The 16,504-nt window shown below is 41.4% G+C and overlaps 1 protein-coding gene across 3 annotated transcripts in view; it reads left to right on the top strand.

Moving 5' to 3' along the window:
• Positions 1–294: 294 nt before the first annotated feature.
• ZC3H8 (zinc finger CCCH-type containing 8) overlaps positions 295–16,504 on the top strand; it is a 34,533-nt gene continuing 18,323 nt past the window's right edge. For 2 of the 3 annotated variants that reach the window (XM_082852137.1, XM_082852139.1), the window contains exons 1-4: positions 295–479; positions 3,529–3,625; positions 13,834–14,071; positions 14,964–15,103. In XM_082852137.1, coding sequence (XP_082708263.1) covers positions 316–479; positions 3,529–3,625; positions 13,834–14,071; positions 14,964–15,103 — 639 coding nt within the window. In that variant the 5' untranslated portion in view covers positions 295–315. The remainder of the gene's footprint in view (positions 480–3,528; positions 3,626–13,833; positions 14,072–14,963; positions 15,104–16,504) is intronic. The other variant, XM_082852138.1, reaches the window with a different exon arrangement.

Raw genomic sequence — 16,504 nt, forward strand, 5'->3', positions numbered from 1 at the left:
AGTGTATTTCTTAGAGGGCTGTTAAGATTAGGTGAGCGAAAATGTGAAATGATTCCTGGTACAAAGTGAGCGCTCAAATAAACGTCAGCTACCATGCCTTAGAAACACTGTGACTTCGATCGAAGAGTTTTCACTAAAGGGAAATAAAGGAGGACTACGTTTTAAAATTCTACTATATACTTGAGATAACGTGTCGAGAAGCGTACACGCAAACGGCCAGGAGGACAGCGCCTGCGCAGGGCCGCGGGGGAGGGGGCGAGAGCGGGCGTGCGCAGAGCCCGGGATGGAAAAGCGCATGAGCGGGGCGTCCTGCCCATGGTGCGCGGCGGCCTTGTAGTGGTGTGCGGCGCCCTCCTCACGCCGTACCTGTTTCTCGGTAGCTGTCGGGCTCTGACGAGAATGATGGATTTTGAGAATCTTTTCTCCAAACCCCCCAACCCGGCTCTCGGCAAGAAGCCCGCCACGGACTCTGACCAAAGGTGACCCCCGGTCTTTTCATGCTTTGAACGCAGGGGATGCAGTTAGGTTCCGCCCCTTTGTTCCCTTGGGAGGCCGCGCTGGCAGGGCCGCCAGGTCCCGCGGGGAGCGCGTCGGGCCGGCCGGGCCGGTGCGACGGCCGGGCGCCCACAGGTCGTTCCGGGGCAGGGGTTAGAAGCCGGGAATGGGGCCCGGTTCATAGGCCGCCGGGGCCAGCGGTGCCGGGAGCCTGGGCCTGGGGGAGCGGCCCAGACGGCGAGGGAGGCCCGGGATGCTCCCCTTTCTCTGCAACCCGGCCCCTCCGGCCGGGTGGGAACCCGCCTGCGGCCCCATAGCGCTTTGCCCTTGCAGGCAGTCAGCTCCTAGGGGACAGAGATCATTTGTCATTCTCACTGCACGTGCTAGGCCCTTTTGGGTAGAAAAGACGTGCGGTGAACGATAGAGTCTCCTGATTTACATCGGAAGATCCTAAAGACCATAATAGAGCAGCGAACTCCATTGGGATATACTGTTTCCTTTAGGTTGAAAAAGGCGTTGAGACTGCCACGGAGAAAATGGAAGCAGGTTAGGCAGGTAAGAGAGGATGGGATGGTAGGGAGGAGGTAGATCTTTTAAGTAAGGGAGGTAAGGAAAGCCTCACTAATAACATCATTAATATTTGAGTAGGAACCTGAAGGAGGTGAGAGAGGTTGATTATCTAGTGGGAAGAGTATTCCATATAAAGGTCCTGAGGTGGAGTGAGCTAGATGTGATGGGGTGTTGGGAGCGAAGTAGCCAGAAAGACAACTGGCGTGGAGTAAGAATAGTGGGACTGGTAAAGGGGAACTCGAGAGGTATTGGGATGGGGGGCGGAGGGGGAGGCAGCTTGTGTAGGGACTTGTAGGTGCCGTAGTAAGGACTCTGGCTCCTACCCTGAGTGAGGTGAGAGGTCTTGGAGGGTTTTTAGCCGAGAGTGACATATTAGCAGGACCATCTCGTTATGTGGAGAGTAGAACGGAGGGGGGGCCAGAGTAGCTTGGATCGTAGTTTTAGCAACAAGAAGTGGTCAGGTAAGGATATATTTGGAAGATAAACTATTTCCTCAGAGATTGGATGGGCAGTCTGAGAGAGGAGTTAAGGTCAACTTCAAGGTTTTTGGTTTGTATCATTAGAAGGTTGGAGTTGCTGTTTAAGATTGCAGGAGGATTAGATCAAGAGTTCAGTTTTGGGGAGTTCCCTGGTGGTCCAGTGGTTAGGACTCAGCGCTTTCACTGCCGTGGCGCAGGTTCAATCCCTGGTCTGGGAACTAAGATCCCGCAAGCCGTGCAGCGCGGCCAAAAAAAAGAAATAAAGTTCAGTTTTGGATATTTTAAGATTTTGTCTAGTAGATATCCAGGTGCATATTTTGAATAGGAAGTTGGCTCTGCCTGCCTGGACTCAAATCTCAGCTCCACCATTTGCTAGATTTGAGGCAGGTTACATAAGCCTTCCGTATTCCATTTTCTTATCTGTAAAATGGGCTTTTAAACCATAGTATATATGTCATAGGCTGTTGTGATGTGTGTAATGTGCATGGAGTAGCGCCTGGCACAGAGTAAGTGTAATGCAAGAGTCAGCTGCTGCTGTAATCGCTGCTGTGGTCATTATCGCTCTGCCTAAGGAGAGGTTGCTTCCTACTCCATAAGATGATTCATTACTGAAAACTAGAACAGTGAAACTCCACAGCATTTGGTTTATTGGCTCTTGTAACGATGGCCTCTGTAGAAGGCGCACACCTTGGTCTCTCATCTGATGGACGTGACTGAAACTTTGTCTAGGGACAGATCGGCGTCGTAAACTGTTGGATTGGATGAGGCTGTGAAGCCTGAGCTCCTCCTGTAACTTTGAAAGAAGCACAAAACCACTCTTCACATTCCAGTGCTAGCAGTGCCTTTCCACTCGCAACATGTTCTTTTGAGAACATACACATTGCCTAGTCCTTGCCTTTATCTGGCGTGCAACTCAGATCTTAAGCTTTTATCTCTTGATCACTACTTGCTGAGACACATTTGTCTTCAGACTTCTGTGTCTATAGCATCAACCATTATTTAGATTTACCTGTACATTTTAGTGGCTTCTTTGTTTCTTTTATTTCCCATCTTCATCTTTCTTAGGTTATTTTTAGTTTTGCTGGAATAACCTCAAGTAGTCATCTCAGATGGTATCTATGCATTTTCAGCTTCTCAGTCCTAATGACCCTGACAACCACTTTTCTTTTTCATCTTCCCACTTGAATATAAGTTTAGTTCTCTCCTGACCTCGGAAGGCACCCTGCATTCTACCTGAAATACTCTTCTCCCTGACATTCCTCTTTTTTTAAATTCTTACATATCTTTTTTTTTTTTTGCGGTACGCGGGCCTCTCACTGCTGTGGCCTCTCCCACCGAGGCTCCGGACGCGCAGGCTCAGCGGCCATGGCTCACGGGCCCAGCCGCTCGGCAGCATGTGGGATCTTCCCGGACCGGGGCACGAACCCGTGTCCCCTGCATCAGCAGGCGGACTCTCAACCACTGCGCCACCAGGGAAGCCCTTACATATCTTTTAGGTTAGGAAAACTTCTGGCCCCCAAATCTAGGTTAAGTGTTCCTCATGTATGCACTGATACTTAGCACACCGTACGGAAATTGCTTTCTTTTTTTCTCCCAAGTAGATAGAAAGTTCTTAGAAGGCAGGAACAAGGTCTTTTTCATTGTTGTATTCCAGGATTTAAGGTCCAGAGCCTGGTGTGCGGTGGATACTCGGTATTTGTTGAATGAATGGATGATTTGTATAGCTGCTAATAGTTGAACATTAAGGTTATGTAATATAAAGTTTAAGCTTTGCGGTTTACTCATAAACATGTGTTGACATTTACTACTCACCATTGAGTAGTAATGATGGAATGTTCCTCTGGAATATTTGGGGTAGATTTTGAATTTGGAATTTCTTTGAGGGCAAGTTGAAGGTAAACCAAAGCAGTGAATTTAAATGTTGTGGTATGAACCCTTTGCATGTTGAAAAACCCATCTGTGTTATTTGATATTTTTGCTGCAGAATCGATGGTGGAATAGATGATACAGAAGTTGAAGAAACACAAGAAGAGAAAATAAAATGGAAAGTAAAACTGAAGTGTGAGCAAATTTCCAAAAAAGTAAGATTAAGTTGGTGTATTGAAAAAACAGACAGAAATGGCAGTGAGAAGTTGATTAGGAATCTTATTTGTCTCCTTTTAGTCAGCATTTGAGACCAGGTTACTTATATCAAAGGAAACCTTGTTATACTTAAAAAAAAATTAATCATTTAAGAACTTTGTTGTTTAACATGAACTGTTTCTAGTGCATTGTCTGTGTTTTGGTTTCCCCTATCTTTGAAATGGTTGTTAACGGTTTCAAAATCTTCTTTCTTTTCAAATTAGATTAAAAATTTTGTTTTGCTAAACTTAACTAACCGTAGTGATTTATAGCTTGAAGCTTGTATTCAGTTGCTAGGACTGCCATAACAAAGTACCTCATACTGGGTGATTTAAACAACAGAAATTTATCATCTTGTGTTTCTTGAGGCTAGAAGTCCAAGAGCAAGCTGTCGGGAGGGTTGGTTCCTTCTGACAGCTGTGAGGAAGAATCTGTTCCATGCCTCTGCCCTAGCTTCTGGTTGGTTTGCTGGCAATCTTTGGTCTTCCTTGCCTTGGCTTCCAGAAGCATCATCTTGATCTTTACCTTCATGTTTGAAGGGCATTCTCCCTGTGTGAATACGTCTGTGTCTAAATTTCCCACTTTTATAAGGACACCAGCCATATTGGATTAAAGCCCACCCTAATGACCTCATCTTAACTGATTATACATATAATGGCCCTATTTCCAAATGAGGTCACATTCTAAGGTACTAGGGGTTAGGACTTCAACATAAGAATTTGGGGAGGACACAGTCAACCCACAGCAACGCCAATATCTGCATCTTTCTTGCTTTTTCTCTTTTTGAACTTTTTTGATTGAATTTTAACGCACTGCAAAAGAATGGGTTCAAATTGACAATGAGACTCACAAGACACACATGGACTTTCATATGATATTCTTATACTCAGCTTTATAAAAGGATACAGGACAGAAAATCCAGCAGGTACAGCATCTTCATCTCCTCAGGAAGCCTCTCAGCTACCCAAGTACATAACTTCTTTTGCCCTTTGGGGCATATATGGCTGCTGTGGACGAGAGCTGTGTTGGACACCAAGAAACTGCAGTTTGGGTTTCCCACACCTTTTTTATGCTATTTTAGTCATGTAGGTCCCAGTCTTTCATGCCCACTTAAAGTTCCCCAGTCCATGTATAACCCCATACAGGAGATAGACAGGTACAGCCTTCTACGATTATCTTGAGGAGTTTCCCAGAAACAATACTGTGAGAAGATGGATACCTAGATTATTTCTAAGTAGGCTTACTCCAGGCCAGGCTCTTTACTTATGAGTGTGTAAAACATAAATGTATAGTATCACAGCTAATTAAAAAGAGAACACCCAAGTAGACACTGTGCAAGTCAAGAAAGCTTTACCCACAGTGCCTCTGATGCCTCCTTTTTCAGTTGTATTCCCTTTTCTCCTCCTGGAGATAACTACTGTCCGAACTTGTGTACTAATCACTTCCTCGTTCTTTACAGTTTTACTACTAATGCTGTCACGCTTCAGAATGCAGTTTTCTCTTGCCTGTTTTTGCACTTTATAGAAATAGAACAGTGTTGTATGTGCTCTTTGCTGTCTTATTTTTCTCAACGTTATGTTTATAAGAGTCATAGTATACACGATATATACATGTAGTATATACATAGTATACACAAGTGGCGTATACTGATTTGTTCATTTTCTTAGCTGCATAGCATTCCATTATTTGAATATACTAGGTTCTGGTGTTGGTAGACATTTGGTCTCATGTCCAGTTTGGGGGGTTATGGGTAATGCTGCTACGTCTCTCACTTGTATCCTGCTGCACATCTACTCTACATTTACCTAGGAGTGGAACTGCTGGGTCTTAGAGTACAAGCATCTTTCCCTTTACCATGATGCCAAACTGTATTCCAGAGTGGTTCTACTGATGTTTATTCCCAAAGGCAGTGTATGAGAGGCTGTATTTCTACTGCTGCTCACTTGATATTTGTTACCTTTCTTATTTTCTGCCATCTGGTGAGATATCTTCATTGTCATTTAGTTTGCATTTTCTTTTTTTTTAATTAATTAATTTAATTAATTTATTTATGGCTGCATTGGGTCTTCATTGCTGCACATGGGCTTTCTCTAGTTGCAGTGAGCAGGGGGTACTGTTCGTTGTGGTGTGTGGGCTTCTCATTGCAGTGGCTTCTCTTGTTGCGGAGCACTGGCTCTAGGCGCATGGGCTTCAGTAGTTGTGGCACGCAGGCTCAGTAGTTGTGGCTCGCAGGCTCTAGAGTGCAGGTTCAGTAGTTGTGGCGCACGGGCTTAGTTGCTCCCCGACCAGGGCTCGAACCCATGTCCCCTGCATTGGCAGGTGGATTCTTAACCACTGTGCCACCAGGGAAGCCCAGTTTGCATTTTCTTGATTACTATTGAGCATCTTTTCATGTTTGTCCCACTTGGATTTGCCTTTTTTGTGGGCCACTTTAAGTCTTTTTTTCATTTTTTTCTTTATTCTGGATGTAGTGGATGTTTTCCCCTTCTTTGTGGAATATGTGTTGCAAGTATCTGCTCATTTTGCGGCTTTCTTTCCAGTCAATGGCAGTTTTTGATAAAAGTTTTATAATTTTAATGTATTCAAATTTATTAATCTGTTCCTTTATAGTTAATGTTTTATATATGTTTTATTTAAATATCCTGAGGTAATAGAAATATTTCCCTACAGTGTCTTCTAGAAGTTTTGTTGTTTTTCTTTCCCATTTATGTTTATAAGCACCCAGAATTGATTTTTATGTATACTGTGAGGTAGAGGAGACAAATTTCATTTTACTTTTTTTTCATTATCATACCCGATTGTTCCAGAACCATTCATTGGGGGGAAAGAACTGTCTTTTCTCCCATGAGTCTGCAGTGTCATTGGTGTCAAAAATCAAGTGTTTGTGTTCTGATGGGTCCGTTTCTGGACTCTCTCTTCTCATCTGCTGGTTTATATGTCTGTCCCTTCCCCCAAGACCTCACTGTGTTGATTATTACAGTTTTATTATAATAAGTTTGGATATCAGATAAGCAAGTCCTCTCACGTTGTTTTTCTTCTTTAACTGTCTCAGCTCTTCTTAGCCCTTTGCACTGCCATATAAACTTTAGAAAGAGTTTGTCAAGTTCCACAACAAATCCTGTTGGGATTTTCACTTTGGAATGCATTGAATCTTTAGGTCATTTGGGAGAGAATTGACATCTTTAGAATATTGGATTGTCCAGTCTTTAACTCCTCTTTAATTTATCTCAGCAGTGTTTTATAATTTTCTTTGTAGATGTCTTCCATCTTATATACCTTTTGTTAGATGTATTGCTAGGTGTCTGATGAGGCTATTGTGAATTACATCCTTTCCTTTTTTTTAAAGCACCATTTTCTAACTTGTTTTCTCACTTAGCTGGCATACATTGTTAGATAGGAATGCATGGAATTAAACTTTTGAGTTCTTGTAACATTTCTGAAAATATCTTGACTTTATTCTCATAGCTGACAGGTAATTTGGCTGAAATAGAATTCGGCTTGAGCTTATTGCCCCATTTTCTTCTACTGTCCAGTGCTGCTAGCGTGAAGTCTTGGCAGTCTAATTCTAGTTACTTTGTTAAATATCCTGTTCTCCCTGGAAGCTTTTAGAGTCTTCTCTTGGTGGTGTTAGAGACTGAATCTTTTTTCATTCATTGTGCTTAAGTGTTTGGTGAGACTGTTTACTCATACCCTTCATGTACAAGGAATATCTTTTATTTTTATTCTCTTTGCCTTTTTTCTTTAGATTCTAAGACATTTCCTCTATTTCTATTTATCTTCATTTTGTAAATCATAATTATCAAGAATTCTTCCTTGTTCTGTTGTTATAGCTTTCTAGCATTTTTAAAAAATATACCATCTTGGGGCTTCCCTGGTGGCGCAGTGGTTGACAGTCCACCTGCTGATGCAGGGGACGTGGGTTCATGCCCTGGTCCGGGAGGATCCCACATGCTGCAGAGCGGCTGGGCCCGTGAGCCATGGCCACTGAGCCTGCGCGTCCGGAGCCTGTGCTCCGCAACGGGAGAGGCCACAACAGTGAGAGGCCCGCGTACCGCAAAAAATATATATATACCATCCTGATATCTTTGTTTATTTATTTAAAAATTTTTATGCTCTTTTCTTTTCCTTGAATTGTATTTGCTTCTTCTGGATCAGGTTTTCTCTTTCTCCTGCTTTTTTGTTTTATTCTCTAGATCAGGAGTCAGTAAATATTTTCTGTAAAAGATAGGCTTTGCAAGCCAAAAGCAAAATTGAGGGTAGAATGTAGCTACTGATATAACAAGTGGGAGAAAACAAATTTCCACAGCATTTTTATTGACAGAATTTAACATATAATAATTGAGTTTTTTGTTGTACAGGTTTACTAGTGAGAATGAGGGGATTCTTCTTTTGGGGTAATAATTTGTTTAACTGGAGTTCAAAGTTAGTGTTCCCTATCAAAATTGATTGCAAAGATTCATCTGTTAGTGCTGATCTGTAATTAGACTCTATACATTTCATCTTTAAAGGTGTTTCTTTTACTGCAGGTACTGCAGAAAACTCTTATCAGTTCACCAGCATGATTGTTACTGAGTATATTCATTGCTTGGAAGGCATTTTTAAAACTTTATTAGATTTTTCTCTTGAGATTTGTCTTTTAGCCTGTCATTACATTGCAGATTAATTACTTCCAATTGAAGGTTAGGTGATAACTCCTCAGTTGCACAGTTAAATGGATTTTGAAATAGCGATTTCGTCTGCATATACATTAAAATCTGAAAAACACTGCTGGAACTGTAGTTTGAGCCTGGAAGATAAATCTACTGCAAATTTGCGTGAGAATGGAGCTCTTGCTTCTTGTTGTAACTTTGGACAGCACAGTGATATGAGCGATGTCAGTAACATCTGTCAACTCATCAAGAGCCAAGGAAAACCACCTGATATCATTTGTCTTATTTTTTTAGTTGTCAGAGTTTCTCCCAGTTCCCTCACGTCTTTGAGAAACTGTTGTTGCCAAAAAGCCAGTTTTCTTAAACAACTTTTTCTCTGGACAGTTGTTCAATTGCTGCAATCAAACATGATTTAATTAACTCACCATCAGCTTTCTTTGGCTAACAACTGAGCCACTCAGAAACTTACTTTGATTGCAGCCTCATTTTCATTTTTGATTTTTGTGAGGAAATAATTTTGTGATGAGATATTTTGCTTATATTTTCTAATTTTTCTCACCATGGCTTTCCTGTGAGTTGGGATTATTGTGATGAATGCTTAATATTGTCAACATATATTGTGTTCCTTCAGCACTGCTGTAGTATCATTGTGTAATAACTGTAATGCTTTGCCACCTAATTTGACAGTAAAATAATCCACACTTTACTGTGTCTTAAATGCATGGCATTCAAAGTCTGCTTTTCATGTTTTGACATGGTGGGTGTGCACTGGTAATGAAACAAAAAAGTATCATGACTTGGTGATATGTGATGTATTCAACATGCTGTCAAGTTATAACGGTCAGGGTTTCCCTGGTGGTGCAGTGGTTAAGAATCCACCTGCCAGTGCAGGGGACACGGGTTCGAGCCCTGGTCCGGGAATATCCCACATGCCACGGAGCAACTAAGCCTGTGCGCCACAACTACTGAGCCTATGCTCTAGAGCCCACGAGCCACAACTACTGAAGCCCGTGTGCATAGAGAGCCCGTGGTCCACAACAAGAGAAGCCACTGCAGTGAGAAGCCTGCGCACCGCAACGAAGAGTAGCCCCTGCTCGCAGCAACTAGAGAAAGCCCGCGCGTAGCAACGAAGACCCAACGCAGCCAAAATAAAATAAATAAATAAATAAGTAAATTTATGTTTTAAAAAAGTTATGGGCTTCCCTGGTGGCGCAGTGGTTGGGGGTCCACCTGCTGATGCGTGGGGCGCGGGTTTGTGCCCTGGTCTGGGGGGATCCCACGTGCTGCGGAGCGGCTGGGCCCGTGGGCCATGGCCCCTGGGCCTGCGCATCCGGAGCCTGTGCTCCCCGGTGGGAGGGGCCACGGCAGTGAGAGGCCCAAGTACCGCAAAAAAAAAAAAAAAAAAAGTTATACTGTCACAAATTCATGGTATGCTGAGCATGAGTGTAAAGTGATGAGAGAGCCACAGCCACACCTACGGTCTCTTCTGCTTCTGCTCAGCTCTCAAAGCAGCCAGTGTAATACATAAATGAGTGAGCATGGCTGTGTTCTGATGAAACTTTATGGATGCTGAAATTAGAATTGTATATAATTCCCGTGTCATGAAATGTTATTTCATTTTTTTTCCCCCAACCATTTAAAAAATGTAAAGACCATTCTTAGCTTGCTGACTATTACAAAAACAGGTAGCAGGGTAGATTTGGTCCTTGGTTATATTTTAATGACCACTGCTCTAGATTTCATCATTAGCTTTTGTTTTTCTTCATGTCTCTTGATTTAAGAAAGGCCTGGAGAGCTGATGGAAGTTCTTTGCTGGTCTGTAGGTAGGTCTGTGTCTCCATAGGCCTTTCTTCTAAATGGAAAGCCTGATGGGGCATTCGGTACGTGAGTGGGCCGTGTGCATCTCTAGGTGTCCAGCAGCATAGTAGTTCTTAACCTTCTTTGTGCCATGCACCCCCTTTGGCAGTCTGGTGAAGCCCATGGGCCCCTTATGATAATATTTTTAAGTGTATAAAATATGTTGGATTACAATGGAAATTGATCTTATTGAAACACAGTTATCAAAATATTAAAGAACAAATGGGGTAAGAGTAATATGCTCTTTATAAATGCACTAAATAGTAAGATCCAGCGTTAGGTCTAACTATTGTAATTTTGACATAGTGATGAACATAAAAGATATTTTGAGGTCTGCAATAACGATAATATATGAAAGTGCCTGTGATTTCTAGTGGTGACAGTCGCAGCTGCTGCTAATACTACTGTGGTTTGTTGCAGTAGTTCAAAGCAGAAGAAACTGCCAAATGTCAATTTAGAGGTTGATGAAAATAATGTGTGATTTTTATTACTATCCAAGTTCATTGAATTCTATCCATAGACTCTTGGCCAGAGGCAGGGCGGGGTGGGGCCATCTCTGGACAGCAGGTTAAGAACCCTGATATAGAGTGAGTGGATAGAGTGTTTTTCTCGTGGGAGCTGCTCACAAATGTCAGAATATGGAGGAATTCACTCTGGGGTCTTAGTACCCATACAAGAAGACTTGGCTTTTATCAGACATTTTAATACATTTCTTTAGCGAATAGCTCTCTTTTTGCCCAGGGTAAATTTTTTTTTAAAATAAATTTAAAAAATTTATTTATGGCTGCATTGGGTCTTTGTTGCTGCGTGCGGGCTTTCTCTAGTTGCAGCGAGAGGGGGCTACTCTTCGTGGCGGTGCACGGGCTTCTCATTGCGGTGGCTTCTAGTTGCGGAGCATGGGCTCTAGGCATGTGGGTTCAGTAGTTGTGGCACCTGGGCTCAGTAGTTGTGGCTCATGGGCTCTAGAGTGCAGGCTCAGTAGTTGTGGCACACGGGCTTAGTTGCTCCGGGCATGTGGGATCTTCCCGGACGAGGGCTCGAACCCGTGTCCCCTGCATCGGCAGGCGGTTTCTTAACCACTGTGCCACCAGGGAAGTCCCCAGCCCAGGGTAAATTTTTGTTTGATTGTATTCTGCGTTGGGGGTGGGTGAGCAGAGATAATTTGTTACAATAGCTTTGTTTGTTTTTATGTAGAATTTTAAGTCATTCTCATTTATAGCCCTATTTCTCACACTGCACCCTAAGCCCAACCTCCAAATTATAACTTGCTTTTTGTTTGTCAAAAATTTGCCAGGAATTTGTTGAACTTTTCTTAATTCCTAATGAGTGTACTTCATTCCCTGTCTCCTATACACACACTGTTTTAGGACTATTAATTTTTATATTTCTATACTTTTATTTCTGGGGAATTTCAGGAGGCCATACGAGTTCTATATACCATCCTGAATCAAATGCAAGGAAATCTTTTACTTAAAAAAGAAGAAAAATACTTTATGTAGACTCCTTTATAAAACATAAAAAAGTTGTAATATCGTGTTCTTATACTTTCCAAATTATATAGAGAACAACAGACATCAGAGCAATGAGTTTATAGTTAGCTGCATGAAGAAAAGTATTTAAGCAATCATTTGTATATTGTGTATTTCGGTGCCCTCTGAAAAGAATCATATCAATTAGGAATACTTCTCTATAGTAAAACAACATAGTTGATGATTGTCCTGGTTTTATAATGTTGCCAAGTCATCTCATCTCTTCATTTAATACAAATAAGTCAGTTTTGTTACTACTTGTAGTAAAAGGGGTCTGCTTCAGTACTGCAGGCCCCCACATCTTGTGTGGGGGAGGGGGAATACATACTCACCCATTTGGATCCTCGTAATATTTTGATTCAGATGCACTGAATAGAATCTCATGTTTGATTGAGCTAAACTTCTTGTGAACTGTTGCATCTTGAATGATTTTTTGGTTCTCCCTGTGCCTACTAAATAAAGTTAAAGGCCAAAACCAAGGTAAACATAATAATTATCACAGGAGTCAGCCAACTTTTTCATAAAGGACCAGATAAGTGCATCTTTTTGACTTTGTGAGCCATATCGTCTCTGTCACAGCTAAGCAGCCATAGATTAATGAATGAATGAGTGTGACTGTTCCAGCAAAACGTTATTTATAAAAGCAGGAGGCCAGGCCTAACCCCTAACCCGAAGCTGTTTACAAGTTGGTATGCTGGAAAAGGGTGCTCTTTTCGTGAGGACTCAGAGATGAGAAACTTGGAGGCTTGAAGATTGGATTGGTTGGTAGTCTTGTCTGGTGTAATGAAAATAAGATGTACAGTGAAGCCCTTGTCAGGTTAGGCAACCTTCTCAGCTTGTTCGGATTCTTCAAGCAGGGGGCAAATTCATTTTCTAGGCCATAGTCAACCCTCCAGTGGTACAGCTTCTAGCTTGGAAGTTAAACATCAAAGGTAAACCATTAAACTGGACCACCTAGTATATTTTGTGATTCTCCTTCGCTGCCTTCCTCAGTTATGTGAGGGTAGATGAGACCAGGCCCAAAAGCTCTGGAGCAGGGTAATTGGCCAATTTAATGACAGACATATCATCTCTTCCTGAGATCAGAATAGGAGCCCTTTGGCAGTTGGGCTTTTTAAAAATAAACTTTTTAATTGAAATGTACTGGTTGTAATTATACAGCTTGATACACCTGTGTCACCAAGTATAGACACCTCTGTAACCAGTACTTGGAAATTTTTATATGCAAAGTGCTTTAAGTTGTCTGCTTCGATCACCTCGGGCTGCTTCAGGGTCAGCTGCCATACCTGAGTTCCTGTTCCAGTGGATGCCTGTGTTTGTAGCTGTCACCTTGGGGCAGCTCCAACAACAGAGTTAGAAGCCTATTTCTGAAAGTAAAATTAACTTAATTATAGAGAATGGGGCAATTCTTTCTTCTCATCATTGCTGCCACATCCTATGCCACCGGTGCTGTGAGTTATAGGGAGAAAATAGGCTTTGGTATGTGTGATGTGTCTTACTTAGTATAGCGGATTTTCAATTGGGCCATTACAGTGTACTTGTTCTTTTATGAAATGACGATCTATTGAGTTAAACCGTTTAAAAGTATAGTCCATGCAAAGGGAGAAATAAAATGTGAACTATAATTCTGTAGTTCCTTTATATCAAATAATTAAGGCATAGGGCTTTAGTCTTTCTTTTTTCTTTTCTTTTTTTCTTTTATTGGGGTATAGTTGTTTTACAATGTTGTGTTAGTTTCTACCGTACAGCGAAGTGGAGTTCCCTGTGCTATACAGCAGGTTCGTATTAGTTATCTATTTTATACAGATTAGTGTATGTATGTCAATCCCAGTCTTCCAATTCATCTCACCCCCCCGGGGCTTTAGTCTTTCAATTCAGTAAAGTACAGTATACAAATTCAGAATCTTCCCTCAAACCATCTTTAAGGATAGATTTTTTTTTTTTTAATTCTGGAAAATTTCATATACATAAGAACAGAAAGAATAGCATATGAAACCCCTATGTACCCATGGTACAATGATCATGGCCAGTCAACCTCAACAATGATCACGGCCAGTCTTTGCTTCTTCTTTATAACCAGATTGTTTTGAATCATGCTAGGTTTTAAAAATTGAAAATGTAATTTTCACTTAGTTTAGGCACTTTGGAAACTCTACATCACGGAAGAATTTGCAACGTAGAAAATCAAGAAGTAAGGACTATGATGTATATAGTGATAATGATATCTGCAGTCAGGAATCAGAAGATAATTTTGCTAAAGAGCTTCAACAATATATACAAGCTAAAGAGATGGCAAATGTTACTCAATCCTTATCGCTTCCTGAAGAATCTGTGAAGAAAGAGGGAGCAAAGGATACCCAGAAAGGTAAAGGTAAGAGTCCAATTATTTTATCATTTAAAGTTATCTATAGAAGCAGTCACATTTGTCCACATATGGATGGCGGGGAGGGGTTCGCTTGCATTTTATCTCATGATAAGATCACGTTTTCCTGGATCTTTACACCAAATGTGAGCTGGTCACTTGGTGTACAAATGCTTAGTTTGCGGGAGGAGCGGAGAGTGCAGGAGGGTTTTCAAAGGACGTGACTACTTTGAAAGGGAGAATGCTAAATCCCTGGCCTCAGCATGTGTGAAGGACAGGAAATACCTGTTTGCTGTCCTCTAAAGAAGAATGGGTTTAATTAATGTCTGGGATGGTAGTGTGTCCGACTAAACTCAGAAATATATTCTTTTAGATGACTAAAATGAAATTAAGCCACAGATAGGAGAATAAATGACAGTTGTAAATGAAATTCTTAATCTTCTCATTTTATTTTTTTTCCCTCTTTAAATGTTCTTCTATTTAAAATGGATCTATAGATAAACTTAATATATAAAATGTTTTCAGGGAGTAATCTGACAGCTATATATGAGGTCATTTAAAACATTTGAAGGTTTTACTGTTACAGTGCTATAGCAGTTCCTACTTAGATCCATTGTACTCTGAACACTTCAGAAGGATCTGGCTGATGGCTAGCAAGATTGATTTCGTGAATTATCTTGTTTTTTTCCCCAATAATACCTTATATATTTTCACAGAGAGTTAATTTGGGATCCACAGTATATTAATCCAAGAGCTTCTAGAAAGACAGGTCCGCATCATCCTAGTTATTACGCTTCGAGCAGTGGAGAAGTTATCCTGGATTGTTAGAGAATATACTTCTTAAGAGTAAACTGCTATTGGACTTTTATATCACCTTTAAATTGAACTTTCTTGCTTTTAGCTATTAAACAAAAAAATAAAAATAAAAACCTTAAAGCTGTTCGCAAGAATGGTAAACAGAAGAAAATGAAGCGAAAATGGCCTGGCACTGGAGACAAAGGATCAAACGCTTCCCTGAGGAAGAGTGGCTCACAGGAACAGGTATGAGAATATACGCCTGTCTGTCGGAGGGCACTGCCTGCCCTTGGATTTTTATCTTGCACCCCAATGGGATCTCCTGTTACCTCCAGTGGGCTCCGTGGGTTCTTCTTTCTCACTGTTGGGCGGCCTTCCCTCACACTCGTTACCTGCCAGCGCCCACTCAGGCCTTAGTGTCGTACCTGTTGCCGCTGTATACACGCACACAAGCCCCCTGATTTCTGAGGGCTGTGCAAAAACAGCTATGGGAGGCAGGGAGAATATAAGATAGCCATGAGGACATTCCAAAGGCCACAGAGTCTTACAGAGTTTCTACTCTTAAAGTCCCTGGTCTGTTGGTTTTTGACTCCCTCTGGAAATTAAAAATGAATATTTTTGAGCTTTGACCTTATCAGACACTCCCTAGCCTCCTGGAATTTTGATTTTGCTTTGTAGAAGTTCCTCTTCCTTGGTCTGCAGATGTAATCACGGTAGAACAATAAGTGAGTCCTCTGGACTCTGCTTTTCCGAGGGCTTCTAAGCTGGATGGCCACCTTTTTGTTGTTAGGCTTGGTTCAGGAGGCAACAGTTGAGGGTGGTAAACTATTAGAAATACCAAATATTATAGATTGAAATGTATTTATATAAAATCTGTTTTACAAAGGAGGAATCCGAAGCCCTAGGGTTTAGGTAACTGCCTGTAGTTACAAGGGCCAGGGCAGGGCTAGACCCAGGCAGTTTCCCTTTCCTTTGTTTTTTTTTTAAATATATATTTATTTACATATTTATTTATTTGGCTGCGCCAGGTCTTAGTTGATTCATGCGGGATCTTTAGTTGCGGCATGTGGGATCTAGTTCCCTGACATCCTGGGCCCCCTGCACTGGGTGCGTGGAGTCTTAACCACTGGACCACAAGCAAAGTCCCCCCTTTCGTTTGGTTTAGATTGACTCAAATGATTATTCAGCCAAAGCTGACAGCCCTGCTACATGAGGAACAAATGTAAACATATATGTTAGAATTTAATAACATAATCAAAACAAAACCCAGAGTTAAAACTGACATTTATTAGACACATAATTTTGATGGTGCTAAGTGGAAGTCTGACATTATTGCAAAGCAGATCACATAAATATACAGCCAGCTCCCTTCTTTGTACTTACTGAATTCCTAAGACTGTATGCGGGTATATGGTACGTAGAAGCTGTAAGTTGTACCACAGGTTAACACACTGAAAGTGATTTATGTTTCTAAAGACGTAAAATGAAATTCCCCTTTTGTTTTCATACCTTTATTGCCATTTTTGAGGGTATATTTCTAATTATGTTTGTTAATTTGAGCTCGTCAGTACACTCAGCTCACACGTAGTGAGCATCTCACTGAAATGAAAGATCACACTACTTTTGCTTTACCTTATGATTTTGAGG

The sequence above is a fragment of the Leucopleurus acutus genome, assembly GCF_964270905.1.
Source record: "Leucopleurus acutus genome assembly, chromosome: 12".
Classification (NCBI taxonomy): Eukaryota; Metazoa; Chordata; class Mammalia; order Artiodactyla; family Delphinidae; genus Leucopleurus; species Leucopleurus acutus.